The following is a 15,095-nucleotide window of genomic DNA, read 5'->3' as shown; positions in this document are numbered from 1 at the left end:
GTTGAATGACTCCTTGTACAGGGTGTCCACTCTTATCGTTGTCCAATAGTTATTTCCTGATCCGTTGGTTTTAGAGACAACTTTCAATCAGAAAAAAAATGTTCCAAATGATATCGCGCATCATCTTAAATGCCGTTAAAATGAAAAAATATATATATTAATAAAAAGTTGCAAAATTTGAATTTTTCATTTGGAACGGCATTTGAGAAGATTAGCGATATCTTATGGCTTGCGACCGGCCCAAACATTGGTCGCCGTGGCTTCCGAGATGAATCGTACGCATTCATTTACAGTCCTGTAATAAATGCACTTATTGCACCACTGGGTCACCAATTTCGAAAACAAAACAGATCCAAGGGGTCACGAAGCTGGTCGTTCCCTTCGTCAACCACCCCAAAAAAAGGCTAGGAGAGAGAGACAACACCTCCTACAGCATAATCACACTCGAGACGGTACACTGAAAGTTACTTCGCGTTTTCTGCACCCGATGGCGCCACTGCAACCGCTAAACTTTCGGTAATCTTCCAGTAAAGGAATTTCATAGCCAATTTCATAGTCTCAAATGCTGATAAGGGATAGAGGGTGAATACTCAAGTGAGACCCTCGATTAAAACATTGTTTGAACATAAACACCTGCGCCATTAGTTAATCCACGGTATAATATTGTTCTTGCTGGTAATATTTAAGTTTTGCAGCTTTTTTTGTTTTTAATTTCTTATCGAAAAATGCCAATTAAAATACGGGACGAGCTAAAAGAAAGCCACACCTGGCAAAAAATTGCAGGTAGTTAGAAATTTATTTGAAATAACTTGACGGATATCTAGCAACCCTATTTCGAGATTGCTTTTCTATCGATTATTATTCCTTTCTGTGGTTATTCACTGCATTTCTTCGATTATGAATGTAATAATATCACATCATCGATGAAACGAGGCTCCTTTATCTTACGGGAAAAAAAAACAATTGTGTTATGTTATCTGAATATTATTGGAAATTATTATCATTTTTGCACGGGAATGATTATTGTTGTTATCGTGTTTTGCGTTAGAGGAACGTTGCGCTGAAACGATAATTATTGCGTCGCTTCATTTGCTTCTTTTCCTTTCATATTTGCTTGTTAATTGTGATTAATTAATTGGTCGATGCCGCTTTATTTTCTTCCTCCTTTTATTTGAATGAATTTGCAAAATTAATTACACGTTATTTTTCTGTTCGGCTTGTTTTTAGCGTCTCCCTCTGTTATCGCATATATTATTTATTATTATAATGTCTTATTTATGATACGGAATGTCTTTTTAAATACATGTAAATAGCATGTGTATATCGATTTTTTTTTTTTTACTTTTTTTACAATCATTATTGAAGAATATATTTCCGTTGGATTTTTTATTATTTTGCGCACGTTGTGTTTTGAGTTTGTTATTTTTGTTGTGTTTATGGAGAACCAGAAATCACTAGAGTTTGTGAAAATAACCGTAAAAAATGGATCAAATTGTCGACCGAGTGGGCAGTTTGCATCGAAATTCATTCATTCATATGCAGGGTGATTACTTAGTTCCCACTTGCCGAATTTTACAGGTGGTCTGTTTACAGGCATACTTCCAATTAGAAAAATTATCCAAGTAACGTGTATAGAAATACGTCATTGACATGTTGCAAAAGGGTTATTAAATTTATTTATTGAAAAAAAAAAACCGTTTTATGTGAACACTTTGCCCTAAAAACCTCCAATTAAAAAATTGTTGCCCTGTTTTTCTTGAGGCCAACATAAAAAATTCTGAGTTTTTTTCCAAGTGTAATATTTGCTGAGATATGTGAATTTAAAATTCGGAGGAAAGTTTAGAAAGAACAGCATAAATCGGGGAAAGAAGCGTCGTCCGTTAGTTTTTTTTTCTGTTCTTGCCAAATTTTCTCCGATTTTTGAATTGAAATATCTCCGGCGAATATTGCACTTGGAAACGTGGAAGTTCTTTTACTGGCCTCAGGGTGAAGGCAGGGCTACCTTTTCTTCATTAGGATTTTTGAGCACGGGATACCTGTATAAAAAGTCATTTTTCTTCATTTGTAATAACTATACAACCCCTTACAACATGAATAACGTATCTGAGAGAGTTCCACACTTCACTTGAATACTTTTTCCTAATTGGAAGTATTTGCCAACGATTTGCGAGTAAAATGCAACAATAGGAATTCTGTAATCACCCTTTAAAAAATGTTTAAAATTTCGCCGATAGGTGACACTAGCTCAAATAGCGTTTAACCAAAGGAAACGAACATTTTGCCGTGAAAAACCGATTTTTACACGGCTGGGAGCGGTGTTAGGGAAGCATAAATGAGGAACATAAATGCCATCAATCGTATTCCTTACTATCTGGGTAGGCCTCTTTAGCCCTAAGCAGATATTTTACAAGGGACCTAATATATTGATTTATATCTTATAAAATATACAAGGTCAAGCCAGGGGCCTGTTTCCAACATGAAGGGGGCTGGGACTAGGGTCAAGAGGTTTCTTTAGTCAGTGCCTATCTGTTATTTCACTTTTGGCGTCCCAAAGTTATAGGGAGCCCAGGGCAAATGCCCCACGCGAAAATCAGACCCTGCTCAAGGCAAAAGTCCTGTCAGTTTTCTCCTAGGAGGGACGACTCTTTAATAAGTTATCTCAGGATATCCATGGCGCGTAGAATTACGACCATTTTGACTTATTACAAAGACAATAAGGTTATTTTTCTATACACCCCGGATAATTTGAATTCCCTAATCAGCCTAATAGTTTTTAGGCTTATTGTAATGAGCCCAGCCTTTAAGCTAATTATATAATTTGCAACTGTTTACTCGAATAGCCCGACTTCATCCAGGTTTGCGGCAATTAGCTGTATTTGTTTCAATTTACCAAAAGTCACCAGAATATAGGACACATCAGCCTAGACCTAGAGCTACGGAAACCCAGCTGGCTCATCCGCCATATTTGTTCAAAGTGTGAAATCAATGCCGCTATAGCCAAAATCTGTTCCCTATGCCATTTTTTTTTTACGGTTAGACGTCACTTTGGACAGAAAACTGGTTTCGGCACTCTAAGACCCCCTATACCACCAAGGGTGCTCAACCTTTAGGAGTGTGGGCCACCTCACTTGTCTCAAAACTTGTCGCGGGCAGCTTAAATCATTTGTAACTATGCTGCAGGTCACTTAAGTGATCTGTTAATATGCCGCGGGTCATTTAAGTGACCTGGGGTTTATCCGCGTGTCACTTAAATGACCTGCAAATAAACGAGTGATCTGGAACTGTGCCGCTGGCCACACTTAAGTGCTCTATAAATATACCGCGGGTCACTTGACGGATCAGAAAATCTGCAGCTCGCCACTTGAGTAATCTTGAGATGTACCATGGGTCATTCCAATGCTGCGGAACAGTGCCGCTGTTGTCTGTGAATATGCTGCGGGTTACCTTGAGGGATTTGCTATTGTGCTGCGAACCCCTCCAGCTATCTGGGAATACGCCACGGGCTACTCAAGTGATCTTGGGACAGAGTGGGAGCCATGTTCTGGTTTGGTGGTGGCTACTCAAGTGATGTCAAGCTGTACCGTGGGTCCCATAAGTGATCTGAAAATGTGGCACTTGGTTCATTTTTATAAAATTAGGTTTGAGGTCGCGTCAGATGACTGCGAGGGCCACATTTGTCACGCGGGTTATGGATCGAGCATGTATGGCTTGTACCCGGTATTTTCAAGTCGCCTTAAATCAGCCCATAGGGTACTTGTTACTCTGTTTGCCGCTTCGCTTCGTTCTCTACCCGCACAGCCTTCTGTTGTTGCCGCATTCCATGCACTTTCGCAATTCTTTTGGCCTTGTATATGTTGAGCGAGCAAAGTTCATCCCCCGTCTCTCGTCAGCAGTTTTTAAATGAGTTTTGTCATTTTCTGCAGATGGAACTTTCCCAAAGTTGCAGTCAACGGAACACGACGCAACGTGGCGCTGAATGCAGTACATATCTTACATCGTCTTTCATACTTGAGAGTACAAACAGAAGGAAAACGGCTTCCCTTTCCAGTTTTTCCATCATTTTCTCCCCGGAAAATATTGTGACAATTTGCCATTTTTGCTCGGATCTTTTCCTTGTAACGTTTGTCCGTGAGATAAAAAAGAGATAAGAAAAATTCAAATTACAATTAATTGTCTCTGGATGATTTTCTTTTAAAATAAACTCAATTTGCGCTTACATTTATTGCGTACCGTATAAAATTTCCGGTAAATAAGTCTATGTAATACATAAAAATGTACCAAAAAAAATGGGGCGCGGTAGCCCAGGTCGACAAGATTCACGCCTAAAGTACCAAGTTTAGAGGTGTCGCGAGTTCGATACCCGGTTCGCCCTTCTCAGAAAACTTTCCTGACACAGGGGTGCAACAGAAACGGACAGCAGAAAAAATTAATGCCGCAGGGAGTCCCCCATCGAGGGGTTAGCGCACCAATCCCTCGACGAGTATAAAAAACAAGCCTGCCGTTCGGAATCGACAAGAAATTGTAGGTCCCGGTCTAATTAGCCCTCGTGTGCAGAAAATGACCGTGGTGCGACAAAAATGATTAAAAAAATATCAAATGAACCAAAAAAAATGACTTGCACTATTCAGATACGCTACGGCTTGTTAAACAGTGCATGCAATTTTTTGGACAAAGCCCTGAGCACTCAGGGCCACTCTTAAAAGACGCGGGGCCCGATGCCTGAGGCGCTGGATTTTATATATTTTATGTAGAAAGAAGGGAAGAGAGAAACCGCCATATCCCCAAAAATTCATACATTTTTACAAAATATACAGGAATGCTGTGAAATAGCAATAATAATGAGAATGTCGAACTAAATAAAAATTTTAGATGATGAAAGAAATGATTCCGAAACCAATTAAAATTGTGACCTAAGAGGAAAGAAATTGGCCGAGAAGTAACGAGATTTCAGAATCCATGAATCGAAAATAAGAAAAATAATTGTCAAATATAATTTAAAATCAAAATAAGAACCATAAAAATTCAAAATAAATGTCAAGAACAAAATACTTTTATAGAATCGATGAAATTTCTTTCGTTTATCCTGAATTTAATTCCAGAATTGATGGAAATTCAGAGTAAATGAAAGAAATAATTCCAGATGAAACAGAATTCCTCCAGTATTGGTGGAAATTCAGAATTCACGGGAAATAAATTATTCCAGAATAATTTCTCTTTCTAAGAAAAAATACGGATCTCTCTGTAGAATTTTGATAGAAAGTCAGAATTCCAAAATGGATGAAAATTTGCAATTTATGAGAGAAATAATTCTAGAATTTATGACATGAATGTCGCTCTCCACTTGTTAATACAAGATATACGGAAGACTGGATGATGTTAAGTTTTTAAGGAAGGAAGAAACTCATCGCTGCCTCTACCGGGAGTCGAACCCGGGTCCCTCGATTGCCGGACGAGTGCTCTGACCACTAAGCTAGAGAGGAGATAGAGATTTTCCTTCGCTAGAGCATATATGTGCCTATTATAATTTTTCTAGAATTGTTATAAAATTCAGCATTCGTGAAAGAATTTGTTATCACAGTGTCCCGCACACCTTCTGAGGGTGGCTCAGACTCTCTAGTTGATCTTGACCCTTTTGCTTTGAGATTTTTCAGGTGAAGGGTCTGTGGAGGGGGTATCAATTGGCTTTTTCACACATCGCTGGGTGTATGCTAGTTAGGGGCCGTTCAAGTATAACGTCAGCAGATTTCCAGCCATTTTTCACCCCCAACCCTCAACCACTTGTCAGCAAATCTTCGTCAGCACGTCCCCCATGTCCTCACGCATATTGGGATCAGATACGTACGCGGGGAGGGGGGTGGCACGAGCCCTGCTATGCCCCCCCCCCCCCCGATGATAAAAAAAGAACATTTTTGATTCAAAAAAATATTTAAAAACAAATCAAAATTTCGGAAGAAAATACCATTGTATATGTTGTTATAATTAATTTCTGTTGACTTCATAATACTATTTGAAGGCTAAGAATATATAAAATTTATCTTTAAGAAATTCATTGCGACCCACCCTCTACGTCAGAAATGCTTAACTTATGACCCACGGGCCAAATGTGGCCCTCGAGTATATCTGATGTGGTCCGCCACCTCATACCAAATTTTGTGAAAATGAACTAAACGGCACATTTACAAAAAAATTTATATAATAATAAATATAATTTAAAAATAATTTTAAAAATCGTTTCATATCTTAAGTGGCCCGTGACACATTTTCAGGTCACTCAAGTAGGCCCGTGGCACGTTCACAAATCAGTTCAGTGACCCGCAACGCATTTAAAGATCACTTGAGTGACCCACGGCCCAGTTCCAGAACACTCAAGCGGTCGGCGGCACATTAGAGATCCCTTATGTGGCACAGTTTTGGAACTCTTAAGTGGCCCGCAATGCAGTTCTACATCACTCAAGTTACCCGGGGGACATTCACAGATTATTTTAGTGATCCGTGCATACTTACATGTCATTTGAGTGACGCGCGGGACAGGTCCAGAGCACTTAAGTGGCCCACTACACATTTCTAGAACACTTGAGCGGCCCGGTCACTTGAAGGATCAGCGCGACATTTAGAGATCACTAAAGTGGTTCTATAGAGGACTTATTATCAATGGGAAGATTGATAGTTCAGGTTCCCACAAACTAGAGAAAGGTTCTTCTCATTTTTGGTTCACCCGGTAAGATAGCATTAAGAATATCTCATGCTTTTATAATGGGTGGTTGATGACGTAAGCATCATTAAAACCCCCCCCCCTTCCCCCTTGTCATCAAAAGTCAGCAAATCCGAAACCCCCCCCCCCATCGATGCTGACATAATACTTGAATGACCCCTTAGATTCTAATAAAATTTATTAATTAAATCAATAGTTAATAAATTTCAAATAATAATTGAATGTGATGAATAGAAATCACAATAAAATGAAGGTGAAATCACACCGCGCTCACAACAGGCATTAGTTTTCTGGTGACTAGTTCCATCAAAAAATTTTGATCACATGCAAAACACTTCGTTAACCACTATACGATCAAGGACGTAATATTGCGTCCAAATGCCAGTGGAATAAAGTCAAGCAAGCTCCCTGTTTTCTTTCCTCTCTTCTCAGCACCGTAAGGCTTTGTTGCAGCCCTATGAAATTATTCTTGTTACCTTCCTTTTATTTCTAAACAATTATTAGTGACTTGCCCCCCCCCCCCCCACATATGATGTATCCTTCTACTATATAAGAGCAAAAAAAGAATTGGTTGGGTGAGTGGAAAGAGGGAAATCTACTTCACATATAACTACACTGCACTTAGTATCTGCACTTAGTATCTGCACTCTGTATTATACGGTTTTCTTTCCTTCCCCCCCCCCCACCTCAAATTCTTTACCTTTCTCCAACGTGCGGTTAGGTTAGGACGCGGTTACCATATTTTTCGCCCATTTCGTCAAATAGACGTCATCCGAATTTCTCGCCAGTACCTTATATATAAACGCCGCTATTAAATCGCCAATCGCGCCAAGATCACAAAGACCCCCCCCCCCCTTTCCTCTCTCTCTAGCGCATAGTTTCCCAACCGTACTCATCCCATCACCCCCTTCTTCAGAAATTTTTTTCTCCCATCGCCCCCCAACGCAATCTAACCCATAGGATCCTATGTTAAACCAGTAGCTTCTACCGCCCCCTTGGAACATTCAATTGCCCCCCCCCCCAGGGGGCGTTAACGCCCACGTTGGGAATCACTGCTCTAGCGTATAGTATGGATCCCTGGTTTTTTGAGGAAGCATATGGCACAGGTGGCGCCAAAATCTCTGAAGTCTTTGTGTATACGTAAGTTCGAACGATTCTATCGTATAGCCCGCATGGGGGGGGCCGTTCGTTTCTGGAGTAGATCTGAGGCCAGGAGGCTTGTTACACTTCAAAATAAAGTCTAAAATCAGTCACAGTCAGTCAGATCTATCCGAAGAATCATTATATCGCTTCTCGGCGTTTTGGCTAAGATCAAAGTGTAGTCAGTTCTATCGTTAAATGCCAATCACAAACGTAGACTTTCACTCCGAGATTCTTGTCCTGTTGTGACGCACTTAATAGTTTCGTGCCTAAAAATCCGTTAAAAATCGCAATTACAGTACAGTACGTGCGGGTGATAAATACTGACTCCTTGGTGCGGACCAATGATGAGCAAACTTTTTTTAGGAGCGGGACAAAGAAAAAGGGAAATTTTTTCCGGGCCGGGAAATTCTCGGGCATGATTCATAATTGGAATTTTCATGCTCAGAAGTGGTGTGTTGTATACTTTGAAGACCGCCCCGGTTTCGTTGTAAATGAGACACGTTTCTTTTACAACTATAAAAATAAATGAGTATATTTTATTATAAATTTATGCACATTTATATTAGGGCGTCTTCCAGTGCTGTACAAATCTTAAAAAAAAGGACATGCCCGACCGGCGATGTAACTTAAACATGATATACATGCCCGAAAAAAAAAAAACGAATGTGCTGCTATCTATTGATGAAAATATGCAGATAATATAGAAAATTAAAAGCATCGCACTATATTAAGAAACAAATTCAAATTTATTTCCTTTGTTTGATGAAATCTCAAAATTAACTACCACTATGAAATTTCCCACACGTACCTATTTTAGACAATCCCCCCCCCCTCCCTCCCCGAGTTGTGATCAGTGACGGTCCACGTAGTCCAACGCTGGTTGTTGGCAAATGCTCCTTGGCAAATGCAACCAATGAGAGCATATCGGTCACTCACTGGCGCGTCAGAGCCGGGGATGCTGTGGGTTCCCGACCACCCACGGTAATTTGTGATATGGGTCTGAGCACCCCCAGAAAAGATTCGCAAATAAAAACTTTGCATGTAAAGGCTCAAGACGAACACACGCACGGATATATTCCGATACTCTTGCTTATGAATTACCAAAAGAAGTAACCTGGGAACTGTGGCGTCGAGACCGGCGGTGCTGGAGCACTCCACGGTAATTTATGGACTAGGTCTGAGCACCCTGAATGAATTCAGAAGCCGTAATTTCCTATATAAAGATCAAGACGAGCACCTACAAGTTTCAAACTCTTCCGACGCCCCCTGATATCGGTTACACTCGAGTGAATACAACCGATAAGTTCATTGGTTGCATTTGGTTGCAAGTTTCGTATAAATTCCATAAAACTTTTATGGTATGACCTAACGAAATTATTTCCCCCCCACACATTCAAAAACAAATGTATTCCCATCTATTGATGAAGAATTTAAAAATAATGAGAAATATAAATACAAATACAGTACAAATTTTTGCATTTCTCATTTCTTTGAACTCTCGAAATTCCCATATAAAAGCTTTAAAAAAAAATGTTTTCCTCCATATTTTGGACTTTTTGCGGGCATATGGTCGAAAAAAGTGCATGCCCGAGCGGAATTTTCACATGCCCAGGGGGCATGTCGGACAATAGAGCTATTATCCAGCCCAAGCGTGTTCCCCTTTTTTTTGGATACGCAAAAGTTTTTGAATCAATTTCTATTCAAGTTCTCGCAACTATAATTCCCATGTACAAAAAATTTAACACTCCGTGTTCAATGTGAATTTTTTTTTAACATTGAAATTGAGCATTTCTGTACAGTATTTTGAAATCTACGGCGGCAGGAGATAGAATCTCCAAGCGGGCCGTATTTTGCCCATCACTATAATGTGGAGAGCAATTACGAAAAACTTATTTCGAAACGATGAAAATGTACCCAGACAAGCCCCAACCATCATCAGATGCGTCATAACAGGGGGAGGGATAAGTCAGATTGGTAATAAAGGCAATATTATGTCTACGCAAGTACTGAAGATACAGTGACGATATCCATAACAACGTCATTTGTCTTTTAACTGATTAAGATTTGCTCAAAATGTGTAAGCAAATTAATGGATTTTAGAAATTATGAGGTGCTCCATAAATTCGTAAATAGTTTAAAAATTCATTAAAAAAATTAAAAAATTGGCATATCTGTGAGAATGTAATTTTTGAGAAAAAGTTATTGTCACACACAAAAGAGGATTCTTTTGTCAAGTAACAAATTAGTTCAGTTTTTTGTCGATAGAGAGCCCTACAAGAATGCAAATCATGAGTGATCAAAATCATCTCTTCTGTGCCCGAAACGATCGTAAAGTTCAGCCGGTGATTCTCGCGGCTGAGTAAACCACCAATGTCAGCATCGCAATGAAAACTTCACGTAAGTGGCCAGTGACATGAAAATTGAGAAACGACCCGTTAATCGTACATCATGCATTGGGATATATATAAGATATACTAGGATACAGTGAAACCTCGATATAACGACATTCTGCTGACTAAGAAAAATATCGTTGTGGAGGGATTATCGTTGTATCAAGAGTGATCATATCGTTATCCAAGACGTGCGGGGCCAAATGTGATCCTTGGAGTCATCTGATGTGGTCCGCGATCTCACAATTAATTTTGTAAGAATGAACTAAGAGGCACATTCTCACACACAGATCACATCGGTGACCTTTACAGCACATTTACAGTTGACCCGCGGTGCATTTAAAGATCACTTATGTGGCCCGTGGCACAACTATAGATCACTTAAGTGGGCCCTTTTCTCCTCTTCACTGCTTTCAGTGTACCCATCCTGCTCTTGTGCCCATGAAAAGAAAGTCTAGGGGACCCACTCGGTTCCAACAAAGTGTGGCCGTTGTCCTTAAGTGTGATCAAATTTTATGCAATTGTTGTCATCTTTTCTACATCGGCATTACTAATATCACCAGAAAATGCTGTTTTATTCGCTGCAAAAAAAATGTGATTTTGAAACGGTTTCAAAAATCTCCTTGAAAATATCGTTATAGAGGGCTTGATCGCAGTGGAGAATGTCGTTGTACCGAGAGGAGTTCAACATTAAACTATAGGCAATTCCAAACAAAATTCCAAAAAAATTCTGATTCAAAAAAAAACATCGTTATAGAGAGATTTATCGTTACATCGAGCATCGTTGTATCGAGGTTATATTGTACAGTAAAACCTCCCAACAACGGCCACTAACGGAACAGCGAAAATTTGCCCGCTATTAGGAAGTGGCCGTTATTAGGAATGTTCATTTTAAAAAAAACAACTAATAATTTTTGTCATTTTTTTCGCACCACGGTCATTTTCTGCACCCGAGGGCTAATTAGACCAGGACCTACAATTTATTGCCGATTCCGAATGGCAGGATTGTTTTTTATACTCATTGAGAGGTGGGTGCTCTAACCAATCGATGGGGGGACTCCCTGCGGTAGCAATTTAAAAAAAAAATCTAAAATTTGCTATCTATGAAAAATTTAAAATGGCAATCCGTTCTGTAATTGATTACGATAATTATATAATTCATTATATTAGAATGTATGATTATATTGATCAACAGGGCTGCAACTAGAGGGGATCAAACAGGTCTGGTACCCCGGGTGCCGAACGAGAGAGAACGCGAATTTTACCCTTTTTAAACTCTCTTTTAACATTACAAGGGGGCGCCAAAATGTGTGTTCGCCTCGGCTGACCAAGCATCTAGTTGGGGCGTTGTGAATCGATCTACAATCGCTATATTGGCATCCTGAACTTTAGGCTTGCAGTGCTGAGATAGAACACAACAAAGACGAATTGGCGACAAAAACTGACATGGACCAAGGCAGTGTACCAGCAATCAATCCCTAAATAGTTATTTATTCCCACTCCACCCACGATCCACTACTGGACCGCACATGCTCAACCCAAGACGTGCGAGCCAAATGTGATCCTTGGAGTCATCTGATGTGGTCCGCGATCTCACAATTAATTTTGTAAGAATGAACTAAGGGGCACATTCTCACACACAAATCACATCAGTTACCTTACAGCACATTTACAGTTTAAGTGACCCGCGGTGCATTTAAAGATCACTTATGTGGCCCGTGGCACAACTATATATCACTTATGTGGCCCGTGGCACAACTATATATCACTCAAGAGGACCCTTTTCCCCTCTTCACTGCTTTCAGTGTCTAGCTCTTGTGCCCAGGAATAGAAAGTCCAGGGGACGCATTTGGTTCCAACAAAGTGTGGCCGTTGTTTAATTGGAGGTTACTGTTGTTCGGAAGTGGCCGCTAGAGGAGGTTCCCCTGTTTATATACAGGGTGTCCTGTAAGTGCTAGCACGGCCTTTATCTCATCAACCGTTCGTCGTTGAGGTGTGATTCCGGTTTAAAAATTGCTCTCCGGGCGTTCAAAAATTACCCTGTACCAGTTCCGAGAGTGAAAATACAGTGTCACAAAATAAAAATAAAATCTAAATTTTTAAATGGTTCCCCTGTCCTCTTACTTCTAATTACAAAGTTGTTGCTCTGCCTTTCCTGAGGCCAACAAAAAATATTCCATGTTTCTAAGTGCAATGTTCACAGAGATATTCCAACTCGAAAAACGGAGGAAATTTGGGAAAGAACAGTGTTAAATGCGGGTAAAACGGTTTGTTCTGCATTTAAACACTCGTAACATGATTTTTTGCACGGTGATGCCACCTATCTGTGAATTTTTGAATTGCTCCAAAATTAATAAAGAATGAACGCATCATCTGATGTACAAGGTGTCCCATAAAACAGTTCGTAACAGTTTAAAAATTCATAAAACTCCGACAAAAATTTCAACTAAATATCTTTTCAACACCAAAAAAATCCTCCATCGGGAGAAAAAATAACTTTTTCGCAAAACCACATTCAAACACAAATTCTTTCAGTTTTTATGAATTTATAAACTGTTTAATAATTTATGGGACACCCTGTATTTGCTATCTTAAGTTGGTATTTTCTGGATTAGTAGAATGTCTTTCATAATCCTCCGAGTAGCCCCCCCCCCCCAGTTACTGTAACAGAGACTCTAAACTGGGATCATTGGTGACACCAGTGATCAAATTTTGCACGGACCACTAAGTGAATCTGTAGTGTTAAAAAAACAAAAATATGAGAGATAAGAATCCTCTCTTAGCCGATGCGTTAAACTCCTTATAATGTATCTAGGAATGTAAGGTTAGCCGCTGTAGTGGTCGAGTGTTTATAGTGATGGACTCCTCTCCTCCTCAATGTCCTGGAGCTTTGTCAGCCTCTAAGTTAGAGAAATGCAATTTCCGCAGCTCTTTCACTTTCAAGCAATAGGCCTACTATAGAGGTGTGTCTGTTCCTTCGCGGTATAGGAAATACTGTACAGAGGTAATACAGGTGATTTATGGTTTCGATAGTCTCGTTAACGAAAAGATATGCTATCTCAAAAAGCATATAGACTGTTAGGTACAGACACCCCCTCCCCCCCGAACAACTCACTTATCCCTGAACGGAGCAAACCGGTACTAAATTGCCCGGTGGAAATAAACTGGAGTTGTGCTCGGTTTAGAAGAAGATCTAAAAAAAATCAGTCTTCAAAGCAAAAAATGTCCTAAAGAAATGTGAGTGCGAGCCGCATTTCCTACTTCAAAAAGCCTCCTCTGCGCCGCCTTTTTTTTAAAGAAGGCTTCATTCATTTATGATTTCTTGTTTCCTTTGTTAAATGTAGATGGCAGCACCTGAAAAGCACGCATTACTGTACGCGTAATTACAATCCCCACAGTCTTATTACACAAGAGGCATTAGCTCGCAATGATTGGTTACTGCGAACAAGAAAGATAGTAAGACGTCACGAGGGCCCGAGTTATTTGGCGAAACTGAATTTCGCCAAATAACTCGATTTTTTATACTACTTCGAATTACGAAAGTGTTATCCTTCTTTCCTACATTCAAAAAATCAATTTATCCCTTAAAGGGGCCTTTTTGAAATAATTAAATAAAACTGAAATTTAAAACAAGAATCGAAAAAACCACCTGCAACCACTTAAGAAAATAAAACGGTAGAGCAAAAAAACACCACTCAACTTCGCCAAATGGAAATTTCGCCAGGTATTTCACTATGAGTGACGTAATGGTTCATCACTCATTGCAACCGATCACTATGCGCTAAATTCCTTATAATGTATCTAGGAATGAAAGGTTAGCCACTGTGGGGAGTCATAGTGATGGACTTGCATCGCGAGTGGCCGGCTGAAGTAGGTTTTCTGTGGTTCCCAACTTCGAGACACGAACGTGAACCGATCTCCCCGTTAAAAAGTCTCGCCACAGAGGGCAACAGGTCTACAACGGTACAATTATTCAATAATTATACTTCACTCGTGGTTAGAAAACTTGCAGATGGCAGCAATGCACATAACTAGCATTACACAGAAACGAACTTCACGTAAGTTTCACAACACATAGGCCTACACGCACTTTTACCAGCATGGCCCAGGTCTTCTTCGACAACCAGCTTATATCTATCACGTCATTGAGACAGAGGGGGGCGGACCACTATCTGGTTAGGAGGAGGAATGTAAGGTTTGCTTATACGCTTACTGGACACATACATACACGGGCATTCAAGATTCCTCAACAAAAATATTTTCTGACGTAAAGACTTTGATATGGTGTGGTTCTTCATTATCCTAATTGGAATTCTATATTTTCTCTTTCTTTCTCTCTCTCTCTCTCTGTCTCTGTTTGGATCGGAATGTATTTGTTTCGAAAATGCCACAAAAGATTATTTACATCATTTGCCGCACTGCCAGTACAGCCAGTATCAGCAGAACCGGAAGAAGCTGGTGGAAGTGACGGCCAATCATCTCGAAGATCGGCTATGACAACGGCCTCCCGGGAACTGGCCAACAGTCCCAACGGCGGCGCTCTAATGAGACGAAAACATAAGAAAGCCTATTCGCCGACGATGTCACTCAAATCTGTCAAAGGTGAACGTCATTAACAAAAATTTCGTATTAGTTTTTGCTTGTAATAGGCGTAGATACGAATAGTTGCATGATGTTTCGAAATATAGTAGTACTTGTTACAGCCGATCTCTCCGTTAAAAAAGTCTCGGCACAGAGAGCAATAGTCCTATACAACGTAAATTATTCAATCATTACACTTCCCTCACAGCTGGAAAAATTAATGGCAGGTGGCAGCACTACACATAGCAAGCATTACACAGAAACAAATT

The 15,095-nt window shown here is 39.9% G+C and overlaps 1 protein-coding gene across 6 annotated transcripts in view; it reads left to right on the top strand.

The window, feature by feature from the left end:
* The window catches only part of Glut1 (Glucose transporter 1), a 220,070-nt gene extending 205,223 nt beyond the window's left edge, over window positions 1-14,847 (top strand). For all 6 annotated transcript variants that reach the window (XM_089251418.1, XM_089251415.1, XM_089251414.1 and 3 more), the window contains one exon: window positions 14,642-14,847. In XM_089251418.1, the coding sequence (XP_089107544.1) occupies window positions 14,642-14,742 (101 nt within the window). In that variant the 3' untranslated portion in view covers window positions 14,743-14,847. The remainder of the gene's footprint in view (window positions 1-14,641) is intronic.
* Window positions 14,848-15,095: the final 248 nt, after the last annotated feature.

Source organism: Pholcus phalangioides, unplaced genomic scaffold (genome assembly GCF_987345545.1).
Source record: "Pholcus phalangioides strain wild (caught in Gottingen) unplaced genomic scaffold, Ppha-v1.0 ptg000024l_1, whole genome shotgun sequence".
NCBI lineage: Eukaryota > Metazoa > Arthropoda > Arachnida > Araneae > Pholcidae > Pholcus > Pholcus phalangioides.
Note: the sequence above shows the minus strand (reverse complement) of the source record. Positions and strands in the feature narration are given on the sequence as shown.